The 20,472-nt window shown below is 49.4% G+C and overlaps 1 protein-coding gene across 1 annotated transcript; it reads left to right on the forward strand.

Moving 5' to 3' along the window:
- Positions 1-1,337: 1,337 nt before the first annotated feature.
- Positions 1,338-20,110, forward strand: ERICH3 (glutamate rich 3). Its single transcript, XM_058421747.1, has 16 exons — positions 1,338-1,434; positions 4,236-4,329; positions 4,933-5,058; positions 5,668-5,739; positions 7,422-7,553; positions 8,174-8,257; positions 8,716-8,865; positions 10,013-10,225; positions 10,836-11,010; positions 11,757-11,943; positions 13,867-14,153; positions 15,535-15,714; positions 16,851-17,303; positions 17,579-17,725; positions 18,479-19,893; positions 20,081-20,110. The coding sequence occupies exons 1-16, from the start codon at positions 1,415-1,417 to the stop codon at positions 20,108-20,110; spliced, it is 3,765 nt and encodes a 1,254-aa protein (XP_058277730.1). The 5' UTR covers positions 1,338-1,414.
- The last annotated feature ends 362 nt before the right edge of the window (positions 20,111-20,472 follow it).

Raw genomic sequence — 20,472 nt, forward strand, 5'->3', positions numbered from 1 at the left:
GTGTTTCTGAAACAGAAAAGTGGATTGTTCTGAAAAGCAGCTGCTCTTGTTTAATCTCATTGTGCCCCAAATAAATGCTGCCTACATGTTCTAGTCATTAGAAGTGTAATTGCCTCTCTATTGTAATTGTCCCGTGTCTGTTCCTGACTTCTTCCTGTGCTGCAGGATGATATAATAAGTTAGTCTGAGACTTTAATTACAGAGTTGGGAAGATAAAATATCAAGAGAATATTGGTGTCCTTAATAATTGCTCCCTTCACAGAGAAGGCAGATCAATATTGTGTGGGTGGATAATGCCACAGAAAACTTGAGGATGGTGAAGTCTAACATTTTGAAACAGATGCATCGGGAGGGAAGGTTGTCCCTGCTCTTCCTCACTGCAGGGATCTCTGCTCAGATCAGTCACTCTGTGGCCCTGACAGCATTACCCTGTGAGTCTGTTCTTCATCTGGGACTCACAAGAACTGCAGAAAAAAGGGAAAAACGAGCATAGAAGGGTGGTTGTAAGTCCTTTATTTCAGTAAATCAGGTGTCCATTGCCAATGCACACTTTGGTGCTTCGTGTCATCTGAGCTGAGAGATGGAAATCAGGATTGATATTGGAAGTGCATCCTGTCACCTCACGGTATATCAGGCCCACGCCAGCCCCACCCAGCTGCAGTCTTGTGGCCGGTTCTGGGCTCCCCACTACAAGAGGATGGGTCCCGCAGAGGGTCGCGGAGATAATGAGGTGTACCGCATCGGAGGCACCTCTCTGACGCCGAGAGACTGCCCAAGCTGGGCGTGGTGAGTGTGGGAAAGAGACAGCTGAGAGGGGATCTCCCCAGCCCAAACAGATTTTTCCGAGGGGTGTCAGAGACTGGTGCCAGGCTCTGCTCAGTGGTGCCCAGCGACAGGATGAGGAGCAATGGCCATGATCTAAAGCACACGAAGTTCTACCGCAGCATCAGGAAGAACTTTCCGTGGAGGGTGGCAGATCCCTGAAAATGCCTGGGGAGGGTGTGGAGTTTCCCTCTCTGGAGACATTCCAAACCCACCTCTATTGGTTCCTGTGTCATCCTGCCTCGGCAGGAGCTGGGGTTTGGGCTCTCCAGAGGTCCCTTCCAACCCCGACAGTTCGGAGGTTCTGTTATCCTGTCGCGGCGGCGGGCGGAGCACCGGCCCCCTCCCGTCTCTCCCTCCCTCTTATGTCCCTCCCGTCCTTCCAGTCCCTCCCTCCCGTTCCTCCATCCGTCCTTGCCTCCCTCCCGCCGTCTCCTGGAGACGCCGGGGACGCGGCGGCAGCTCCGGTGCCGTGGCAGGGCTGGGCCGGGGCCGGTGCCGGTGTCGGTGCCGGTGCCGGTGCCAGTCTCGGTGTCGGTGCCAGGTCAGGGCTGGGCCGGTGCCGGGGCAGGGCCGGGCCGCCGCCGCTGCCATGAGCGTCCCGCAGCCCCGGTGAGTGGGGCGGGGGCAGGGGGGTCGGGGGTCGCTCCGTGCCGGCCTTTCGGCTCCGCGGCAATGGTGACAGCGTCGGGGCCGGCAGCGGCTCCTCCCTGCCGCCCGCGCCGGGGCTGGGGGGAGAGAGGGGCTCCGGGTGCCCCCAGAGACGCCCCGGGAACGTGCCTGGCTGCGGGCGAGCGGACCCCGCTGTCTCGCCCTCTGCGCGGGTGACGGAGCCGCGGGGAGCGGGGCTGCCGGCCGCAGGGGATCCCCTGGTTACCTGCCTGCGGACCTGCAGGGAATTCAGATTCAGAGAATCCCGACTTCCCCGAGCTGATGTCACAGACAAACAGTGAGGAGCACAGAATCTCTGCAGGTCTCTATGACAAAATTTGGCACATCCCGGTACAGTGAGCAATGATCCGAGTAAAGAAGCCGTGGTAGAACTTGCTCCTGGGACGCACGGGAAATCAGAAGCAGAACAGTCCCTTGGCTCCCGGTTCCGTGTCGGGTTGTGAGGCTTAAGACTTCCTCGGGGGAAGAGGGAATGGCAGACCGGTGCCAGGTAGAGCTCAGGCACCACGATCCCCTGTGACTCTGCCAATTAATAGCTGAACCTCGGTGCTCTCTCACATCGTTTATTTGGTGATCACTGGTTTAATTGCTCTCTGAAATATTAACTGGGAAGATTTGCTTTACAAAACGCATAAGATGCCTGCTGTGGCTTTGTCTTGATATCCTTCCAAATGAGTGAGAGTGGTCTTAAAATTTACCACGGTACACAGCTCTGGCTCTGAGTGTAGTCCTTTGGGTAAGCTGCCAGCTGAGAACAAATATACTGCTAGTAAATAATGGTGTCAATGATCACAGAAACCTAAATAACCTCAAATATAAAATTACTGACCTGAGAGTGACATGTTGTCATTGGCTGCAATACCAGAGAAGCCAACATGACACTCATCTTGAGAGGAGCTTCAGACGTACTCCAGGAACCTACAGATCAGTCAGTTTAGGTTCTGTGCCAGGAAAATTGTCTGCTATCCTAGCAAAACCCCAGGATTTTTAGAGAGAAGAATGAATTCTTCTCTCTTCTTTAGAGAGAAGAATTAGGGTAAATGGGCAGAGGAAAAGGAGTCCAGAAAAGGGATATGATTACTGTGGCACAATAATGTGTTTTTCACAATTTGCTGTGTTTTTTCCTAACATGGATTTTGTCAGTTCTGCACTTCTCTCTTTTGCAGAGGTTTTAAAGTTGATGCTTGTATGGGCAGCACGGTGCAGCCAGACCCCAGTGTGGGCTTGCACTCTTTCCAATGATTTAACAGGTTTTGATCCAGGCCAAACACATTTCCTTATTTCCTCTAATACCCTTTTGAACTCCGAATTTAATTCAACATTTTTGAGGGCCAGCCTTTTCATAATTAAAATGAGAAAATGCATGTTTTGAGACTTTGGTGAAATTGAAATTGCCACATCGCTGTGTTCAAGTGGGAGTTGCATTTTAGCTAGTTGTAGGATATGTTTATCTAACTGGTTTTGACTAGTCCAGGATATCTTAGATGGAAGGAAGTGAATGAAAAGGAGCTGGATTGAGTTTCTTCTCTGCCTCAACGTGCAGTTGCCAAGTGATACCATAAATGAGTACTTAGCAAAATTGATGGAATCTGGCAGTTTCAAATGCAAATTCTGGATAAAAAAGTAACAGTTGCTATCATACCAGTATTTGACCAACAGGCATAAAAACGTAACCTATACTGTTTGTTTAATTTATTCTTGGCAGCTACCTTTGAGGTTATTGTGAAACCCCGCATAAAATTCCTGTAAATCCATGATGTCTTTATTTTAAAAAATTTGTCCTTTCTTGCCTTGAATATGCTTTTGTGTGTGGCAGATCAGCGTAACAATAGAAATATAACTGAATTATCCAGCTGAAAGGGATGTAAAAGAGGCACAGTGCATTTAAATCTTCAGCCAGAGAACACAAAAGAGATCAGTCTCTTGTGTAACTAAAAGCACATCCTGCCCAGAGGTCAGTCTGAACATATTATGCAACATGTACCTGAGTGTGTAAGTTGTACAAATGTGAAAGGATTTAGAGTATTGCATCCTAGTGTCACTGACTTCTCCGTTTGTCCTGTTTTCCAGAGGGTGAAGTAATATATGGTTGTGCTAAGAATAGTTGAAAAATATAACCGCTAATTATGGGTGCTTCAGATTTTGTATTCAACTTTCACATCTGAGGTTCAGTTTTTTGAAGCTCTGATCTTTGGTAGCTGTGATGGTGGTAGCGAGGCCCTGGTACAGGCTGCCCAGAGATGTTGTGGCTGCCCCGTCCCTGGAAGTGCTCAGGGGCAGGCTGGAGGGGGCTTGGAGCAGCGAGGGACAGGGGAAGGCGTCCCTGCCATGGCCGAGTGGCCGGGGAGCTGTGTCTGTGCGGCTGGAGCCCAGCTGCACTGCCCTGCCCGTGGATCACCCAGGAGCTGCTGTCAGGGCTGTCAGGGCTGTCAGGGCTGTCAGGGCTGTCAGGGCTGTCAGGGATGTCAGGGCTGCCCGCTCAGCCCCACGCCGCGGTGCTGCAGCGCTGCTCCACGCTCGGCTCTCGGCCTCGCGGACGCGTCACAGGTTTCTGATACGAATTTCCAGGAGGCCACAAGATATTGCTTTTATGTAATCTAATGGACATTTATCTGACCAAATCCAGGATGATTTACTAAGGCAGCATTTTGTGTGGCAAACTATTGGGTAGCTCATTTAACTTGAACTGTAATAGTTTGTCAGTCAGGGGCATTATAAACATCTCCATTTTTTTATTGCAGATTTCTTGAAACCTATAACAGTCTTAAAGACAAACACCTGGTTGGATATTTCAGCAATGCCAGGATAAGACGACATCTTCAGAAATCAGGACTGGTGAGACCAAAAAGTTTCCCTCAATTCTACATCCTATTCAGAACGTTTTTATCCTTTTTTCCATATTTCCTTTTGCTCATTGTAGTTTCCCTCTGCAAAGTGTTTCAGTTTGCAGATACACAGCTTCATATTGATTCACTCAGGGTTTTTACACTGTGGAATGTAAGCATATTTGACTTGTTCAAATAGCTCCAGTGTTATTTCTCAGAAGCGTTTAATGGAAAAGGAAAGGATTTTGTAAAGGCGAATGCGCGGAACATTTTGTTAAAACCACTGGCGCACTCCTGGGTGCAACTCTCTTTTGCACAGGCAGCTGCAGCGGGGAGGCAAGGGTTTAATCCTTTCCATCCCTTTGGGCAGTGGCCTGTGAAGGGAAAGGCTGAGCCCTGGGCTATCAGAAATGTGGCTGCTGCTCCTTCATTTGGCTGGTGGAGCTCATGGGGCCAGAGATAATACAGTGATGGAAGGGGAGTTCCAGCACCAGGACAGGGGCAGAGATGGAAACTAACCAGGAGGAGGAAGTGCTCTTCTGGGAAATTGTACCATTTCAAAACAGCCTTTATTTCATCTCCTTTTCAGTAACGTTGTATTTGTGTATGGCAGATCTCAAGGAGTGGAAGAATAATACCTGAGAAAGAATACCGTCTGAATGCCATGAGGAGGGACCACCAGAGACACGTCCTGGACTGCTTGGCTGATGCCATATCTCATAAGATCCTTGACATGGAGGTATGCCTTTCCTGAGGGTGTGTGAGCCTTCTCCGGCGTTTCCTCGCTGACAGCCAGGGGCTGCTAACTGGTACTGGACTGCTTTCCATCCGTGCCCTCGTGCTCCCCTGGAAGGCTCTTTCCTGCTGGGAGAAAGGACAGCCTTTCTGCTTGGCATTCCCCACGTGAAACCTCCATGGGGCCTCTCATTGTCAAACCATGCTATTGTGAGATCAGGCACTGTCCTGGCTTCCTTATTGCTTTTTGACAGCTCTCAGATTATGACATGATATTCACAGGGCTAGTTTGCTTAAAAAAATCCTGATAAAAACAAGCCAATTTGAACATGTTAATATATATTGTCTGAGTACAAAATCTGGGCACATTCCTGGGGGTATCAGGAATGGAGTTGGTTCCTAAAGCTTTACCAGTGCTCAGTCGCTCCCTTGGTGGTGCGAATATATGCAGGTGAAATGAAAATAGATGCAAACCACAGCAGTTTTATTACAGGGCTCAGTGAGGGGAGTGGCCAGGGAGAAGGCATGGGACAAGCAGGGCAGAAGCAAGAGTTCTTGAACACACACCTCATAGTGCCCAGTAATGGGATTTCTCTTCCTCTTGTACTGATAGCGTCATCATCAGCGGGAGATGAGAAGGAGGCTTGGATATTGTATGAGGAACGACAGGATGCCTCCAGTCAAGGTAAAGCTTGAGCACTGCTGGGTGCTGATGGCACCTGTCAGTTTTGCAGTGGTGAGTAATAACCATAAGCCTGACCAGTGATTCATTGAGACAAGTGCAAGAAACAGGCAAGTAGAGGATGATCCTGCCCCAGTTACACCTCCTTTGTCCTTTGTCCAGAAGTTCAGGAACTTCCATTTATGCATTTAATTCCTTCTGAATCTAGTTATTCTTCTACTTCTGCAGTGTTCTTGGCTGAGTGATTTAATCATGAATTGCATGAAATGATACCTCCTCACATTTCTGTGTAGTAATAAATGTATGTGCTGATATGTCTGTTCAATTTTCCTTTGTTCTCAGTATGACAGAAGTTATTAAATGTTCTATTTTTCCAAGGCATCTGTGGTTTTACGTACGTTGTTCACATTCCTTCTCAGTTTTCCAAGCTGAAGGTCCTCAGTCTGAATTTTTCTTACCTGAGCCATTCCAGGCTTCTCATTACTGTTGCTATTTTTTTTTTTTTTTACCCTCTCTCATTCTACTATTTCTGTTTTGAAATGGGGAACCATAACAGAATGAATAATTCAAGATACGTTCTCCTCCTAGTAATTCTAGACCTCTCTGCTTTTGACTGCTGATGAGCACTGAGCTCTTGTGTTTGCTTGTTTGCCTCTCCGCAGGATTTGGGCAGAACTGGCATGTGGGCAATGAAAGAGGTTTTAGGAATCTTCGTTTAGGTCTCATGTAGGTTGAACTTGATTCTGTAGTTAGAGTCATGGAAATCCCACAGAAGTCAATAGTTCTTCTCCCCATGCAATCACTCGAATTCAAACCTGAACGCTTTGAGAAGAGTGTCTTGAGAAGGTGTCTGCTTCACTGAGCAGCTGGTAAACAGTGTCAGACCTGTTAAATTGTAAATAATACATCTCTAAGCAAGCCATAGGGTAAAGAAAGGAGGAGATTTTCCTGAAAGACGCTGGTCACAATGGAAATCGCAAAGGTGTTGTTTACTGATGGAACTCCTGTGGTAGGAAATCACCCCATGGAAGCAGCGATTTTGGCACCTTGTTGGGGGTCCTGGGCTTGGATAATTTTGGAACGTAAACCAGTGAAGTGCTTCCTTCAGTAGGACGCCTGCAGATACCTGATCTGTGTGTGCTGTGCTGGGCTGCAGGAGCCTGGCTGGAGCCAGCCGTGTAATTTAATTCTCACCTCATCCGTTCAGTGAATTCATCTGAGTCGCTTGTCTGAAAGGAAAGGAGAAAGGCAGGTGGCTGAGCAAGGGAGGGTGAGAGACAGAGCTGTCTGTTTCCAGTGGGGCAGCCATGCCAGCATTGGGTCAGTGAGAAGAGGAGCTGGGGAGAGGCTGCAGTCACAGCAGGGAAGTGGCAGGTGCATTCAAATTCAAAAACGAAAGAGACCTTCAACCAAACAAACAATTGTGAGATACACAGAAACAGACATGGATTGAATCCGATGGGTCAGCAGCTGGAGAGAGCTGCAGGAAAATGAATCAGAGGTGGGGACAAGTCTTTTTGCTTGTCCCTCACATTCTCCCATGACTTTGTTTCCTTCTTTAACCAGCTGTTCCATTGGGTCCAGGCCAGCTGATTGTCACAGCTGTCCAGTGAAAGACAGACGTAATGAGACAATCACTGTTTTTGGATTCAGTGCCTCAGAGACATAAATTCCTTTTCTTTCAGACGGAGCAAGTAAGAAGATCAGTGGAAGAAATCATCCATATGCACTGCCCACATCCACCACTCGCTCCAAGGTGCCATCATCACGAGCTCTGTCCTTTAGTGTCTGGAGAACGAACGGGTCGCTCACGATGGGTGAGTTCCATCAGCTCCTCATGGAAGCACAGACAGCTGAAAGTGTGCACATGGACCTTAGTGCAGAGCATTCACTGCCTGGGTCATCCTGGATTAGGGCCTCATCCTTGATCACTTGAGGCTGATTTCCTGTTTGCCGAGTTCTGTTAAAGAGGGATCTCCAGAAGCTAGTGTTGAAGGAATGACACATCAGAACCTAGGAAAAAACCCCCAAACTTTGCTCTCTGATAAACCTGCTTCTTTCCCTTTTAGCTGCCTCGTGACCTCAGGTAAGCCGGTGTCAGTGTGTTGAACATTGTCAGTGGACACAGGGGCTATGGACAAGGTTACACCTGTTGTGAAGCACTGAAAATGGTGGGGTCTTTAAGAAAGCAGAGTTGAAGGGATGAAGGCAGACTGGAGCTCATTTCAGAGGGCTGTGTTCTAGGAGGGCTGGCTTTTGCCCTTTGTTAACAGCAAAGAATGAATGTTAATATACTCTTGAAATATAATGGTACTAAAGCCTGAAGTCAAAAGTCAAATATCTAGCTCAGTTTCAAATGGTTCTCTATGTCAATAATGATAATTGGTGCAGATTTCAGAGAAACTTTTGAGTCCTGAATGACCTTCTCTTCATATAGAGGGCACCTGGACTTGGAGTTGATTATGGTGGTGGACATTATCCTCATCAGCACCGAACCAGGGAGCCTGCCCCCTCTAAGGTGGTGAGTCAACCTCAGTGAAACAGGTGTTAGCATTTTAACTTGGTATTCTGAAGGGTATACAAAGAAATGAAATGAAATAAAACAGTCAGAAAAAAGCTGAATATTGAACAAAAATAGGTCCTTTTTTGTTGTGCACTCTTTCTGTGTTGAAGTCCATAGCAAACTGCTGTGGTTTCTGTGAGTTCACTGTGTTTGCTCCAAGGCTGTGTGATGAAGAGACTGTAACAAACCTTGTATTTATGGCCAAGAGTTTTTGGAGTTCTGGATGGTCAGTTAGAGGTGCCTAAAGGGGTCTGGCTCTTTGGAGGCAGACTAGAAAATGTCATGTCCTGTAGGTACCTGAAATCACTCATCACTTCCAGATATCTTCCTCAGTGCTATTATTTTTTTTACAGTGCTGCCCTGCACTGGAGTCTGTACACTGAGATTTCGTCATTGCTTTCTTTCTCCTTTTGTAGAGTTCCTTGCGACCAAATACAGCTCCAGGAAATATGCAGCCGTCCCCTCACCTCCAGCCCCCTCCCGGCTGGGCTGCACCAAGGTCTGTACCAAAGGCTTCCAAACAGAAGTGCCATGCACTGGAACATGACCAGCAGTTTGCCCGTGGGGTGAGGCCGTACTTCCTACTGAAAATAATGTCATTTTGGGGATGGTTTGATAATATTGTTCAAGTACTGTAGTTCCCAGAACTGTATACAACAGGGAACATCCCTTTCAAATGGCATCAACTTTTATTTAAACCTTCCTTTTTCACTTCTCCTCAATTTTCAAGACACTGTCTTACTGGTCTAATGCCTAGTTCTTGATCACAGTGAGTAAAAATGTGGTGATTTACTTTTCATAGTATAAAATCACACTAGTGGGCTGGGAGAATGAGAGTCAAACATGGTCTTGATAAATTCACAGTTACTTTCAAGTGATATTTGGACTTGTCTTCTGTTCTAGAAAAACATGATGTAATTGGTTTTGTGTTATGCGTTCCATGGGGTGAGAGGGTTTTGGAGTGGGACTGTGATCTGCTACCAGTGGCTGGCGGACACTGTAAACAGCTCCCTTCTGATCTCTGTTTGCTGTGTATCAGGATGGCCATGACTCTTTCTCCAAGAATTTGCTGCTTGGTCCTGTTTATGTCTACTCAAATTCTGGGTGATTTAATGGTTTCTTTAGTGCTCACAGCTGACAAAACAGCTACACGAGATGTCAGTTCTGAGAACACGATGCGCAACTCAGAGCCACAGCATGCAGCGTTTACAGAACTTGTTCTCTAGTGATGTCTTACTCTTAAGGGCCGTGGTCCATTTCATTCTGCAAGAGGACTCAATCTCTGTGCAGAGGAGGAGGCAGTGTTTTGAAGCACATCTTGTACAAGTGATGCCAAGTGATGTTTCTGTTGGATGACTGGCTGCTCTGGGGATGTGCTGCCCAGCTGCAGGGGAGCAGCGGTGCTGCAGGGCTGTGCAGGGTTCTGTCAGAGACGAGACCTCGGTGGGGCCAGAGCCAGGGCTTGGTGTGCAGGGCTGCGTCTATCTCTGAGCGTGACATTTTCATGCAATATGAATGCTGCCTTGCAAATTAAAAGGAAGGGGTTTAGCCCAGAAGTATTTTAATGAGCAAAATTTCCGGCCCTGAGTTGAGGAGCTGTTTCAGAAAGATGCGTGTTTCTCAATGTACCACAAAGTCAGGGCATGGGCAGTTCCGTGCGCTCGGGAGTTGGTCTTGCAAAAGCTGTGCCACTTGGTTAAAATGTTTTTCCAGGGGCACAGGAACGAGTTGAGGCTGATGAATCCAGCGGAGTACATGGCTGGGATGTCGCCCTATCGGCTCCCCGTTGTCAACCGCTGCCTGGTGCTGGTGCCGCCACCCCGCGCGCGCAGGAGGCGCCGCCGGGGCCTCGCGCTCCGGCCAGAGCCCTCCACAGGGAGACGGTTCTACCCCACCACTGCATTCAATGAACAGGTTTTGATCAGGGTAAGTGGTCCCTGTCCGTGCACGGGTGTATTACATTCCCCGCTGCTGCGTTTGCCTAGTGCTGAAAGGTGTGCTTACCTAGTTTGCATGAAGAAAATGTATAGCTATTAAAATATGTAACTGCTATGCATGCCTCTGTCAACAAAAACGTTTGGTGTTTGTCATCGGCTGGGGAGAAAAGAGGTGCTGAACAACAACCTAGGGCAACTGTTATTCAAAGCCTTCCACTTCAGTCAATCTGATCCTGTGTCTGGCACTAGAATCTCAGGGGTTTGTGAAATGCCTCGAGAGTATGAACACCACATCAGCTACACTCTCTCGAGCTGGTTTTAACTCCTGTAAATAAAGCTGTAGGAATCCAGGACTGGGAGGGATGATATGGATCATTAAACCTGGTCCCTGCAATCTAGGGCTATTCAATGCATTGGGTTTTCAGTTGGAAATATATCCCAGACCTTCTGCATGCTACAAACACTTTCCGATTTTATCAGCTCAGCACTTGTTATAAAGGCCTGTAAGTCTCAAGTGTGTGCTGCAGAGGTGTGAGCTTTGTTTTCACCCCTTGTTGGAGCTGGAAGCTGAAGGCATTTCTGTGCATTTCCTGCTGCAGAATACCAGAGGGTACCCCAAGTCCCCGTTATGCAGCAACGCCTTTGTCACCATGGTCTACCGAGGAAAGAGTAAGCACGTGTCTCTCCGTGACTACAAGGATGAAATCAAAGTCTACCAGCAACACTGTGGAACAGAAAACATTTGTGTCTACAGGGGCGAGCTCTTGGAAGGAGGTAAGGATGGAGTCAGAGAGTTCCTATTGATTCTGGCAATGTTGTTTTTTGCTGAAACTTTGCCCTGACATCAGAATGATTTCAGCTCAGCTTGGTCAAGATAGACGCATGCAGGGATGTTTATACCATCTGTTTCCACATTAAATCTGGGTCTACTGTCCCATGATTGAAAGTGAGGCTACAACTACTTTTATAATCATGGTAGAAGAATTTAGAGAATTGATTTAACAAAATACTTGTGGATTAGGTTAATTTTCTATAGAGATATATAGTTAATAGAGCATTTGTAGCAATAAACTGTCCTTGAAAAGGGATCATCTGCATTGCTAAAAGACATCAGTGAACACTGTTACAGAAAGAAAAGTATATAGTGGGAGCCCAGTTCCTGTCTCTTTTTATGTGAGTGCAATTCCATCACACCAGTAAAAGATGAATTTTGTTCTGGGAAACTGGACACAGGAAATGGCTGGGAGGCTCTGGCCGTTGTCCTGCTGCAGCAGTGAGTGGCTCAGCTGAGTGTGACTCTTGTCCTAGCTGTCCCAGCTTAGGGTGCTGGGGCTGGCGAGAGCCAGGGCTGTGTGTGTGTAGGAGCAGAGTTTAACCAGCTGCTGAACAGACCCGAGAACCCCCGTGCCTGTCCACAGCGGGCTGGGTGCTGTGGTGATGCAGCTGAGATCCAGCAGTTGCAGCAGGCTGACAGTGAAGTGTAATATTTTTCTTGGAACCCTCTCTTTCTGTGATTGCAGATACCTTCCAGTTCACCTCCAAGAGGCACCTGGGTTTCCCGTTCAGCCTCACCTTTTATCTCAACGGGCTGCAAGTTGAGAGGCTGAGCTCTTGCTGTGAGTACAGATATCAGAGGTGTTCCCAGCTGCGAGGCACAAACAGCTACTTCAGGGTTCTGCACGTGACCGGGGCACCTCCTTGCTACAGGTATGGAGAAAGTACACTTTGCTCACTGGGACTTCCTTTTGAGAGAGTTTCTGACTTGCTTCTCTTCTCTCCTCTCATCTCTCCGGCTGCACACAGCTCTGTAGAGCCTGCTGTGTTTCTCAGTGCCCCAGGGAAGGTGCAGGATGGAGGTTACCTGTCAGGGTCTCACATCCCAGGGGTCCCCGTGGGGTTGCACAGGTGGGGACAGTGCTTGTGCTGGAGCAGCGGGCAGTGGCTCTGGGGTGGGGTACGTGTGCCACCCACGTGGCCACAGTGGCCGTGAGACAAATATCGACCACGCTGCTCAGTGAGCTGTGGTTTCCAGAGGCTTTTTTGGTGATAATTGATTTTTAAACAGCTCTGCCTCTGAAGTGAGATTCTGTTGTGATACCCCCAGCCTCAGAATAAAGCAGCACTGAATATTTGTCATTATTCAGAAATGAAATATTGCAGAAAGGTCTTGGGCTTGGGCAAAAGTCACTGCTGTGGCCAACAGCTGCGATTCTGCCAAGAGGCTTTAATATTCATAAAATCTTCATTTTCTGTAATTGTTAATTCAGGCCATACAAGTGAAGTTATGGACATGTGGATAAGTTAAAATCTTTTATGTTCTTTTATTTATTTTTTTATATTTATTAAAGAGTAGCAAGCAGTTGGAACAAGAGGCTCCACAAAGGTGTACTCTGTTCCTTCAGATAAGGACTGAATTCTAAGGAAAAAAAAAAAAGCCAGTTTATTGTACCATAGTTTTTACTCCAGTCTAACAATGAACATGATTTATGTAAATGCATGTTCAAAGGAGTGAAAAGCATCTGAATTCAGAATGGATCTAGTAGCTATAGATTTTAGGAAATGCCCAAATCTCAGCTTTTTGTGATTTCTAGAAAGATTTGAAGTGAATTTTCTGAATTTAATATAGTACCCAAAAGTTGGATTAATTAATTCCTAAGTTACTTCCCCTTTCTGTCCCCCTTTCCCTCTTAGTGATATCCCTCTTTTCCTGCCTCTGATCAATCCAGCCGGCTTTATCTGATGACTAAAACCCATCTCCATTAACCTGATTTTCCCCATAAATGACAACTATTTTCAGATCCCTTCAGGCCAGGTGCACTTGGGTTTGTTTCCTGCCCTGTGACATACACTGAATGCCCACTCTGGTTCCCAGTAAAGGTCCCAGTGATTTTCCCTGGTGGGTCAGGGCTTTGGCTCACAACGAGGTGATGCTGCAGTGATTTCTGTGCCATGCTGTAAGCCTTGTTCTGAGAGCTTTCTGCTGGCCGAGGTCCAGCATTTCTGTACAGCTCCTGACTGTAAGAGACAGAGAGAGAGAGGGCACAGCACTCCGTTTTATACTAGAGGAGCAGTCTCAACAGCTCATTCAAAATGCTTTGCTTTCCATCTGTTTGGGTTTCTTTTAGGTAGGTAAACAGAACAGAAACAGAAAATTATTAACTTTCAATCTTCTTCTTCCCCCGCAGTTCTTAGACCCAGCAGATAAGTTCAGAAACCCCCAGTCTTACGCACAAACCCTCAGTTATCACTGCTGGGAGTTACAGGAGGACCTGGATCCAGAGCTCGTCTCACTCACAGCTTGTCTGCCTTTCTCAGTGGTTCTGTCTTCACAGCCAACGCTTGGTGCAGCTTCAAATTAATGGGCACTTGTGATAATGTTGGTTTTGTTTGCATGTCAGCCGTTGCCTGTAAGTGTAGGCAGCGTTACTGTCCCTCAAGGAAGAGCTGCATCTGTGTTAGGGGAGCCCTCCGGGGTTTCAGGGTGCTTGTCCTTGCGAGCCGTGGTGGCAGTGCAGAGGCAGATGGGTGCTTGGCCTCGCTGCCAGTAACAAGCTGGACTCGCTGTGTCTGCTGCCCTCCGTTGTTCAGAGGAAGAAAAACGCGATACTTCCGATCTGTGTTATTTTATAGGTGCATTGCTGCCATGGGTCTGGACAAAAAGCTATCCCCTCCCAAGAAGAGGAGGACGAGGTGCCATCACAAGCACGTGTGTTGCTGGGGACACGCTGTGCACTGTCACCCATGTGAGAACAGCATTGAGCAGAAATCAACGGAAGGTCCAGTGTCAGTCGTCGCACCGGCTCATGGAGCAAGCGTGGAAACTGTGGAGGAGACACTGGAGGAGTCCAGCGAAGAAGACGTGGAAAACCAGTATAGTCAGGAGAGCGAAGAGAGCCAGACAGCCACCAGCAGTAGTGGTATAGTATTCCCAAACATGAGCAGGGGACGAGAAATGGGACAGGATGTGGTGATGTCTGTATCACACCACATTTACAGAGAGATTTTAATTCCTACTTCCTATTCCTATTTTTGCTTTCACAGTTCTGCATTGTTGCTGCTCATCTGGCGCTTATTAGTCCCTCCGGATGTGTGTTTGGGATTAATGAGGCGTTTTTCCTTCAGGAGGAACTGCCCTTCTGACAGTTACCTAAAGAGACCTCTCTGCTAACGCTGCAATTGGAATCTCAATTGATTTTTAACGCAGAAAAATAAATCTCCTCATTCCCTTAGTTCTCATTGTCTTGGTAATTGTCTGTTTGCCTAACTGGTTCTGCATCAGGAACTCTTCATTTCTGTCCTCGGTGTTCTGTCACTCCAGGGTGGTAAAAGCCCTGATGGAAGGAGAGAGGGCAGCAATAAACTCTGTGAAGTGAGGGATGGTGTGCACAAGGGGCAGCTGCTGTGGCAGCAGGGACAGCTCCCCTGCGCGGTGCAGGTGTGTTCCCTGCATGCGCAGGGAGCACTGCAGCCTGGGTTTTGGGTGGGAGTCACCGACACCCCCGTGCTGGTGCCTGGGATGTGCACAGCACGGCTTTGGTGGGAAGGGGAGCCCTCTCTGATGCAGCTGCATGAAGAGGGTGTGCACCTGGAGAGCCAGGCAAAGTGCTGTGGCTCGAGGATCCTGGGGGATCCCTTGCAGCTCAGCTTGCTCTGTGACCTCTCGGGTGTCACGGCTGGTGGGGCTGCGCCTGCCCGGGGTCCCGAATGGGGATGTGAGAGGTGATTCTGTGCAGGTTTTTGTCCTGGGCCCTGGAGGAGTGTGTTAGAGCCATGTGATAACAGAGTGCCTCTGCAGTGCCCTTTGGCTGGAGTTCATTAAATTCACTGAGCTTATGAGGCACTTCTTCGCTATTTAGCCATGTCAATACTCATTTATCATATTTGCACTACAGTATACTACCTTTCTCCAGCTTTCTCCATTATTTGTAAGTTTTTTTCACCACAACCAGTTTTTCTCCTGTAATAAGAGATTCTTCCGTTTAATTTCTGAGTTTGCCCAGCTCTAAATTTTTCTAGTACTTTCCATGGCTGGTAATTTTGTTTATTTTTGTTCTAATGTATTAATCATATTTGTAGTTTTGCTGCACTTTTGCCACTCTGTGAAGAACACAATGCTTTTTATGATAATATGCTCTTACAATTCCTATCTGTGCTCTAAGATTCTCTCACGGCTTTAAAAAGACTGAGCAAATTCAAGGGCAAAAGGAGATTAGTGACATAAACTTCTATCTGCTTAAAAAGAGGCTTATTAATTGTGAATTCTGCTTCCTGTCTCACACTACAATTCTTCTGTTTTAGATTATGATGAAGATTTTGAACCAGATGAAGAAGTTAATGAAGAGGGACAGACTGGTGATCAAATGAATGGAATGTCAGAGCCATCCTCAGATGATAAAAACCGTAATTTAGACTGTGGAAAGGAGAGTGAAACCTCATCCCAGAAGGCACTGCAGGCTTCTGACAGCGAGAAAGATGAAGGTGATGGATATTCCGATGACAGGGGGTCTAAAGATGATCAACAAGGTTGGTTTTGTTCATAACGAGGCTTGGAGAAGCTGACCTGATGTGTGTTTTACACTCTGTGTGTGTCCAGTTGAGTCTGAGGGGTCCCAGGAGGCCTGACAGGCCACCCTGGGCTTTAAACGTGCTGTCTTTAAGGGCCCTGAGTATGGTCCTCATTTATCTGGCTGTGCCAGAGACCTAGAAATAGATTGTCTGAAGGGAAAGGCGATGGTGCAGGGCTGGGAGCTGGACTTGATCCTTGTGGGCCCCTTCCAGCTCAGCTTATTCTGTGATTCTAGGGTTCTGTCTGTAGAGGAACCCACTCGGATTTTCCTGGGATGGAGGAGCAGTACCCTGAGTGGGAATCTTTGAACAGGGGCTGTAAGGTTTCTTGGTGCAACATGCTTTTCAGAACATGTGCTTCTGCGTGGATTATAGTTCTGACACTTTTATTTACTCAGCCTGACTGGATTTTTCTGCCTTGAGTTAGACCAATCTCCTCTCGAGCCCATGCAGATTGTGGACAGCAGCAAGGCTGTGCAGCAGCCAGCTCTGCTGTTCAGCTCACTGTCAAATGAAGGATTACTGCCTTTTTCCCCCTCAAATTTTCCTTTTATGATTGCAATATGATGATGCCTGCATGTTTTCTTAGAGGAGACAGTGAACTTCATCTCCAGTGTATCCTGAAGGGTTTACACATGGTTTTGGAGATCTTTCTAATATTCAATGAGTTAACAGAAGGGCACTGAGGCATTGTTGCCGTGGTTGAAGTCTTTTATCAAAATGAGATATCAAAATTGAAGGTGTTGGTCTGTGTTAACCCTGAGTTATATTCAGAGGTGCATTTGGAGGTGTATTTCTGTGTGATTGATAGAACTACTCTGGTTTATTTCCATTATCAGAAAAAACCTCCACATTAAATGGCTTCGATTTTAATACTTCATACATCTGGGCAATGTTCTTCTATTTACACCTTCTGGAATTTTGTCACGATATCCTCAGATGGTGTAGCTCAGAGAAATCATCCTGTTGGATGGGATTGCGTCCCTTTGTGAGCGCTGGTGAATGCAGAAGGTCAGGGACAAATACTAAACCGAGTCTGCTGTTTTCAGAGAGGAGGCCTGCAGACTCTCTCTCACCCACGAGCGCCCAGTGCAGCGCTGAGCCTGACACGATGACAGACAACGTGAATGGCAAAGAGGACTGCAACATCAGAAGTACATCTGATAGTGCAGCACACGCACACTATGGAAATGAGAATGGGGAGAAGAAACTGCTCAGAAGGGAGGAAAATCAGGAGACTTCCGCACTGGAAAAGAAAGGGATAGATGAAGCAGAAGAGGCAAACCCAGAAGCTCTAACAAGGGAAGATACTAGAAATTTTCATGAAAACATAATGGCAATGCAGCATCACGGTCCTGAGGTTAATGGAGAAATCAAACAGACTGAATTGGGAGAAGGTGACATGAATGAGGAGGAGAAATGTCCTCCAGTGCCTTGGGAAAGCAGGGTATTGAACGTGGAGGATGGCAAGGAAGAGTCTCCTTGGTGTGAGGAAGGAGGTGGTGAGTACAGTCCCTCTGCACGGCTCTGCGTGCCTGTGCAGCTGCTTTTGCCTTTGTCCATGCTGCAGCTCGGGGACTTGCTGCAGCTGCTGTGAGGTCCACGTCCACTCACAACATAACACTGGCTCACTGGTTCTCTGCCAGTGTTTCAAGTGTGAGGATTTGTCCAAAAATGAATTTTAAACCATTTTAAGGCTGAGATGGCTCGTTGGCTTCTACTCCCCTTTTGCTCTTTAATGGTTTCTCTTTCTTGCTTTCTGTTTTCTTTGTGATAGTTTTTGAAGATTCCAGACCAGTCCAGGAGGAAATAGCAAAAGCAACTGGAAATGATCATCCTGTCAATTCTGACCCTGAACCTGGTGATTTGTGTGTCAATGAGGAAGAAAAGAATGCAGCAAATACAGAGCATGATGCCAGTGGAGGTAAGATTGGCTGTCTGTCAGGGACAAGGATTAAATTGCTTACCTGAAGTATTTTAACAGAAGTGCTTGCCCTTTCCCTTTCCTTTGGCTATCAGTCTCCTTGTGCTTTTTTCTTTCCAAACTTGTGAAAAATCAGGTTATGACTAGCTGGCATCTGTAGGCATGTGTAATTAATGCTTTCCTGGCAGCTAAAGGGTTCTAGGGGAAGAATCCAGGCCATGAAAAAATTGTGAGTCAGGAAAATAGCTGTGGAAAGCAGAAATGTAGTGAGGTTCCGTGTGCTTCCAGGTAGTGTGCAGCCTCCTTGGGAAATGCCTTGGTTCCCAGGGGATGGAATCAGCCCTGTGTTATTCCCTGGTGCAATTACAGAATCCACAGGAAGCTGAATGTTATCCTCCTTTGTGTGCATATTTCACAGGAGCAATTTGCCAGCTATTTCTGACTTTCTGAGTGTCACTGTCAAGCTTATAGATGCTGCACACACACACACACACGAGCTCCCTGCAGGCAGGGAGGGAGGCAGAGCAGGCATGGCTGGCCTCACATCTACATTTCCACTTACATTCTTTATGCCAGATGCCAGAACAGCGGTACTAAAGGCACAGCAAGTTCTCTGTGGGTGCCCAGGCCGATGTCCCTCATGGCCGGGCAGGAACGGCGCCTTTAGCACCAACCCTGTAAAACGCGTCACACGGACGTGGTTCAATTATTTTAAACCAATATTTAAACCAACGTTTGATTATTTTCCCGCAGCACCAGACGGAAGTTTCTTGGCGGAAGGGAAGAGAAGCCCTGATGTGCAAGAGGCAGCAGGACGAGCAGCACAGGGGCAGGGGCCAGGGCCGGGACAAGCCCCGGAGCAGAACGGTGCTGCCGAGGGAGGAGCTGGCGGCGGAGAGGCCGGAGGAGAAGCTGCACGGACGGGGCGTTCGCTGCCCCGGGCAGGCACGGGGGCTGCGCTGGAGCGACCCGCACCCGGGGAAGGCGCCGTGGCAGAGGAGCACCCCGAAGGAAAGGGAGCAGGGGAGGCAGTGAAGTTGGGCACAGAGGTGTCACCTGGGCAGCAGGAGGTGCTGGTGGAGGGGATGGAGAGAGAGGTGGCGCTGGGAAAGCCAGCAGCTGGGGCAGAGGGGCCAGCTGGGGCACTGCCAGGATGGGAGGCAGACGCAGCCCTGCCCCGGGGGCAGGAGGGAGCTGCGGGAATCACTGAGGAGGAGGAGGACGCTGCAGAGGAAGGCCTGAAAGGAGCAGTAGGGCCGCCAGGAGAGGAGGAGGTGGGTGAGCCGGTGCCCGAGGCAGGGCGGTGCCTGGGGCAGGGAGGCTCTGCGGGGAAGGACGCTGCGGTGGGTGCCACAGCGGGAGAGGAGGCTGCGGAGGATGCTGACGTGGCAGCAGATGGGATTGCCAGAGCTGTCGGCCCTGAAGGAGAACAGGCTGTTAAAGAAGATATTTCCGAGGGACAAGGGGCTGTGGGAAAGCCTGGGGCTCTCTGGGGAGCACTGGGAGATATGGAAACAGGAGAGGCAGTGCCTGCAGGGGAAGGGTTTGTAAAGCCAAGTGAGTTTTCCCAGCTGAAAGCGTCCGGGGAAGAGTGGATGGAGATGGGGAAAGCTGTCACAGGAGCAGCAGCACTTGAGAGTGCCCAGGCACGGGAGGTGGGAGGGAACGCCCTCCGGAGAGTGGAGGACACGATGGAAGAGTCTGTGCAGCCTGGCAAGGGTCCTGTACTGGAGGTGGCAGCTGCGTTAGGGGCACCGGGGAGTGCTCGGGGCGATCCTGGCACTGAAGGGTCGGTACAGGTGGAGGAGACGCCGGCAGCACAGCAGGAGGAGGGTGCGGCAGAAGCACTTCGGAGCGGAGACCCGTCTGAGGGCAGCAGAGCAGAGACAGAGAGAGCAGGGAGCGGGAAAGCCGGAGCAGAGGCGGTGGGAGGGTCTGCAGGGGCGGCCGGAGCGGGCCCGGGAGGTGAAGAGGCCACAGAGAGAGCAGCAGGTTCAGAAGAGCCGGCAGCTGGGACAGAGAGACGGCTGGGCTGTGGAGAGCTGGGAGGGAAGGGGAGGTCTCCGGGACGGGGGGAGGCGGGCGAGGAGGCGCTGCCGCCCCCGGGGCTGTGCGGGCCCCGGGCAGGGGAGCCGGGGCTGGTGGCCATCGCTGTGCTGGGCGGCCAGGCCGGGAGAGGAGCCCTGGCCGGGAGAGGAGCCCTGGCCGCGGGGACGGCAGTGGCAGGGACGGGCACAGGGGCCATGGCACAGGAGGGGGCGATAGGAGCAGTGCTGGGGCCACAGAACGGGACAGGGGCTGCAGTGGCACGGGAGGGGGCGATAGGAGCAATGCTGGGGGAACAGAACGGGACAGGGGCTGCAGTGGCACGGGAGGGGGCGATAGGAGCAGTGCTGGGGGAACAGAACGGGACAGGGGCTGCAGTGGCACAGGAGGTGCCAGCCAAGGGACGGGCGGCGGTCGGGGGGGCCTGGGAGGGACGGGCAGGGGGTGGCCGATGGATCTGTGGCCGGTGGGCGAGCGGCGAGCCGAGAGGCAGCAGGAGGGTGCGAGGGAAGGGCAGCGATGCTGGCGGGAGCCGGGGGCCCGGACGAGGCGGAGCGGGGGTCGGGCGCAGGGCGGCTCGGGTCCCCACGGCACGGAGAGGTGCTGGGAGCGATGTCACAGGGGGAACGGCCGAGTGCAGAAACCCCCACGAGCAGCCCTGCCCGTGGGGGCGGGCGAGAGGAACCGAGGGGCAGAGGGTC

Source organism: Hirundo rustica, chromosome 9 (genome assembly GCF_015227805.2).
Source record: "Hirundo rustica isolate bHirRus1 chromosome 9, bHirRus1.pri.v3, whole genome shotgun sequence".
Classification (NCBI taxonomy): Eukaryota; Metazoa; Chordata; class Aves; order Passeriformes; family Hirundinidae; genus Hirundo; species Hirundo rustica.

What these genes read in the sequence shown, in the direction of transcription:
- ERICH3 (XM_058421747.1), top strand. Translation starts at nt 1,415, where the DNA reads ATGAGCGTCCCGCAGCCCCG. An exon ending in ATGAGCGTCCCGCAGCCCCG is followed by an intron (nt 1,435 to 4,235) that starts GTGAGTGGGGCG and finishes TTTTTATTGCAG; the next exon opens with ATTTCTTGAAACCTATAACA. An exon ending in GGGGCACCTCCTTGCTACAG is followed by an intron (nt 11,944 to 13,866) that starts GTATGGAGAAAG and finishes GTTATTTTATAG; the next exon opens with GTGCATTGCTGCCATGGGTC.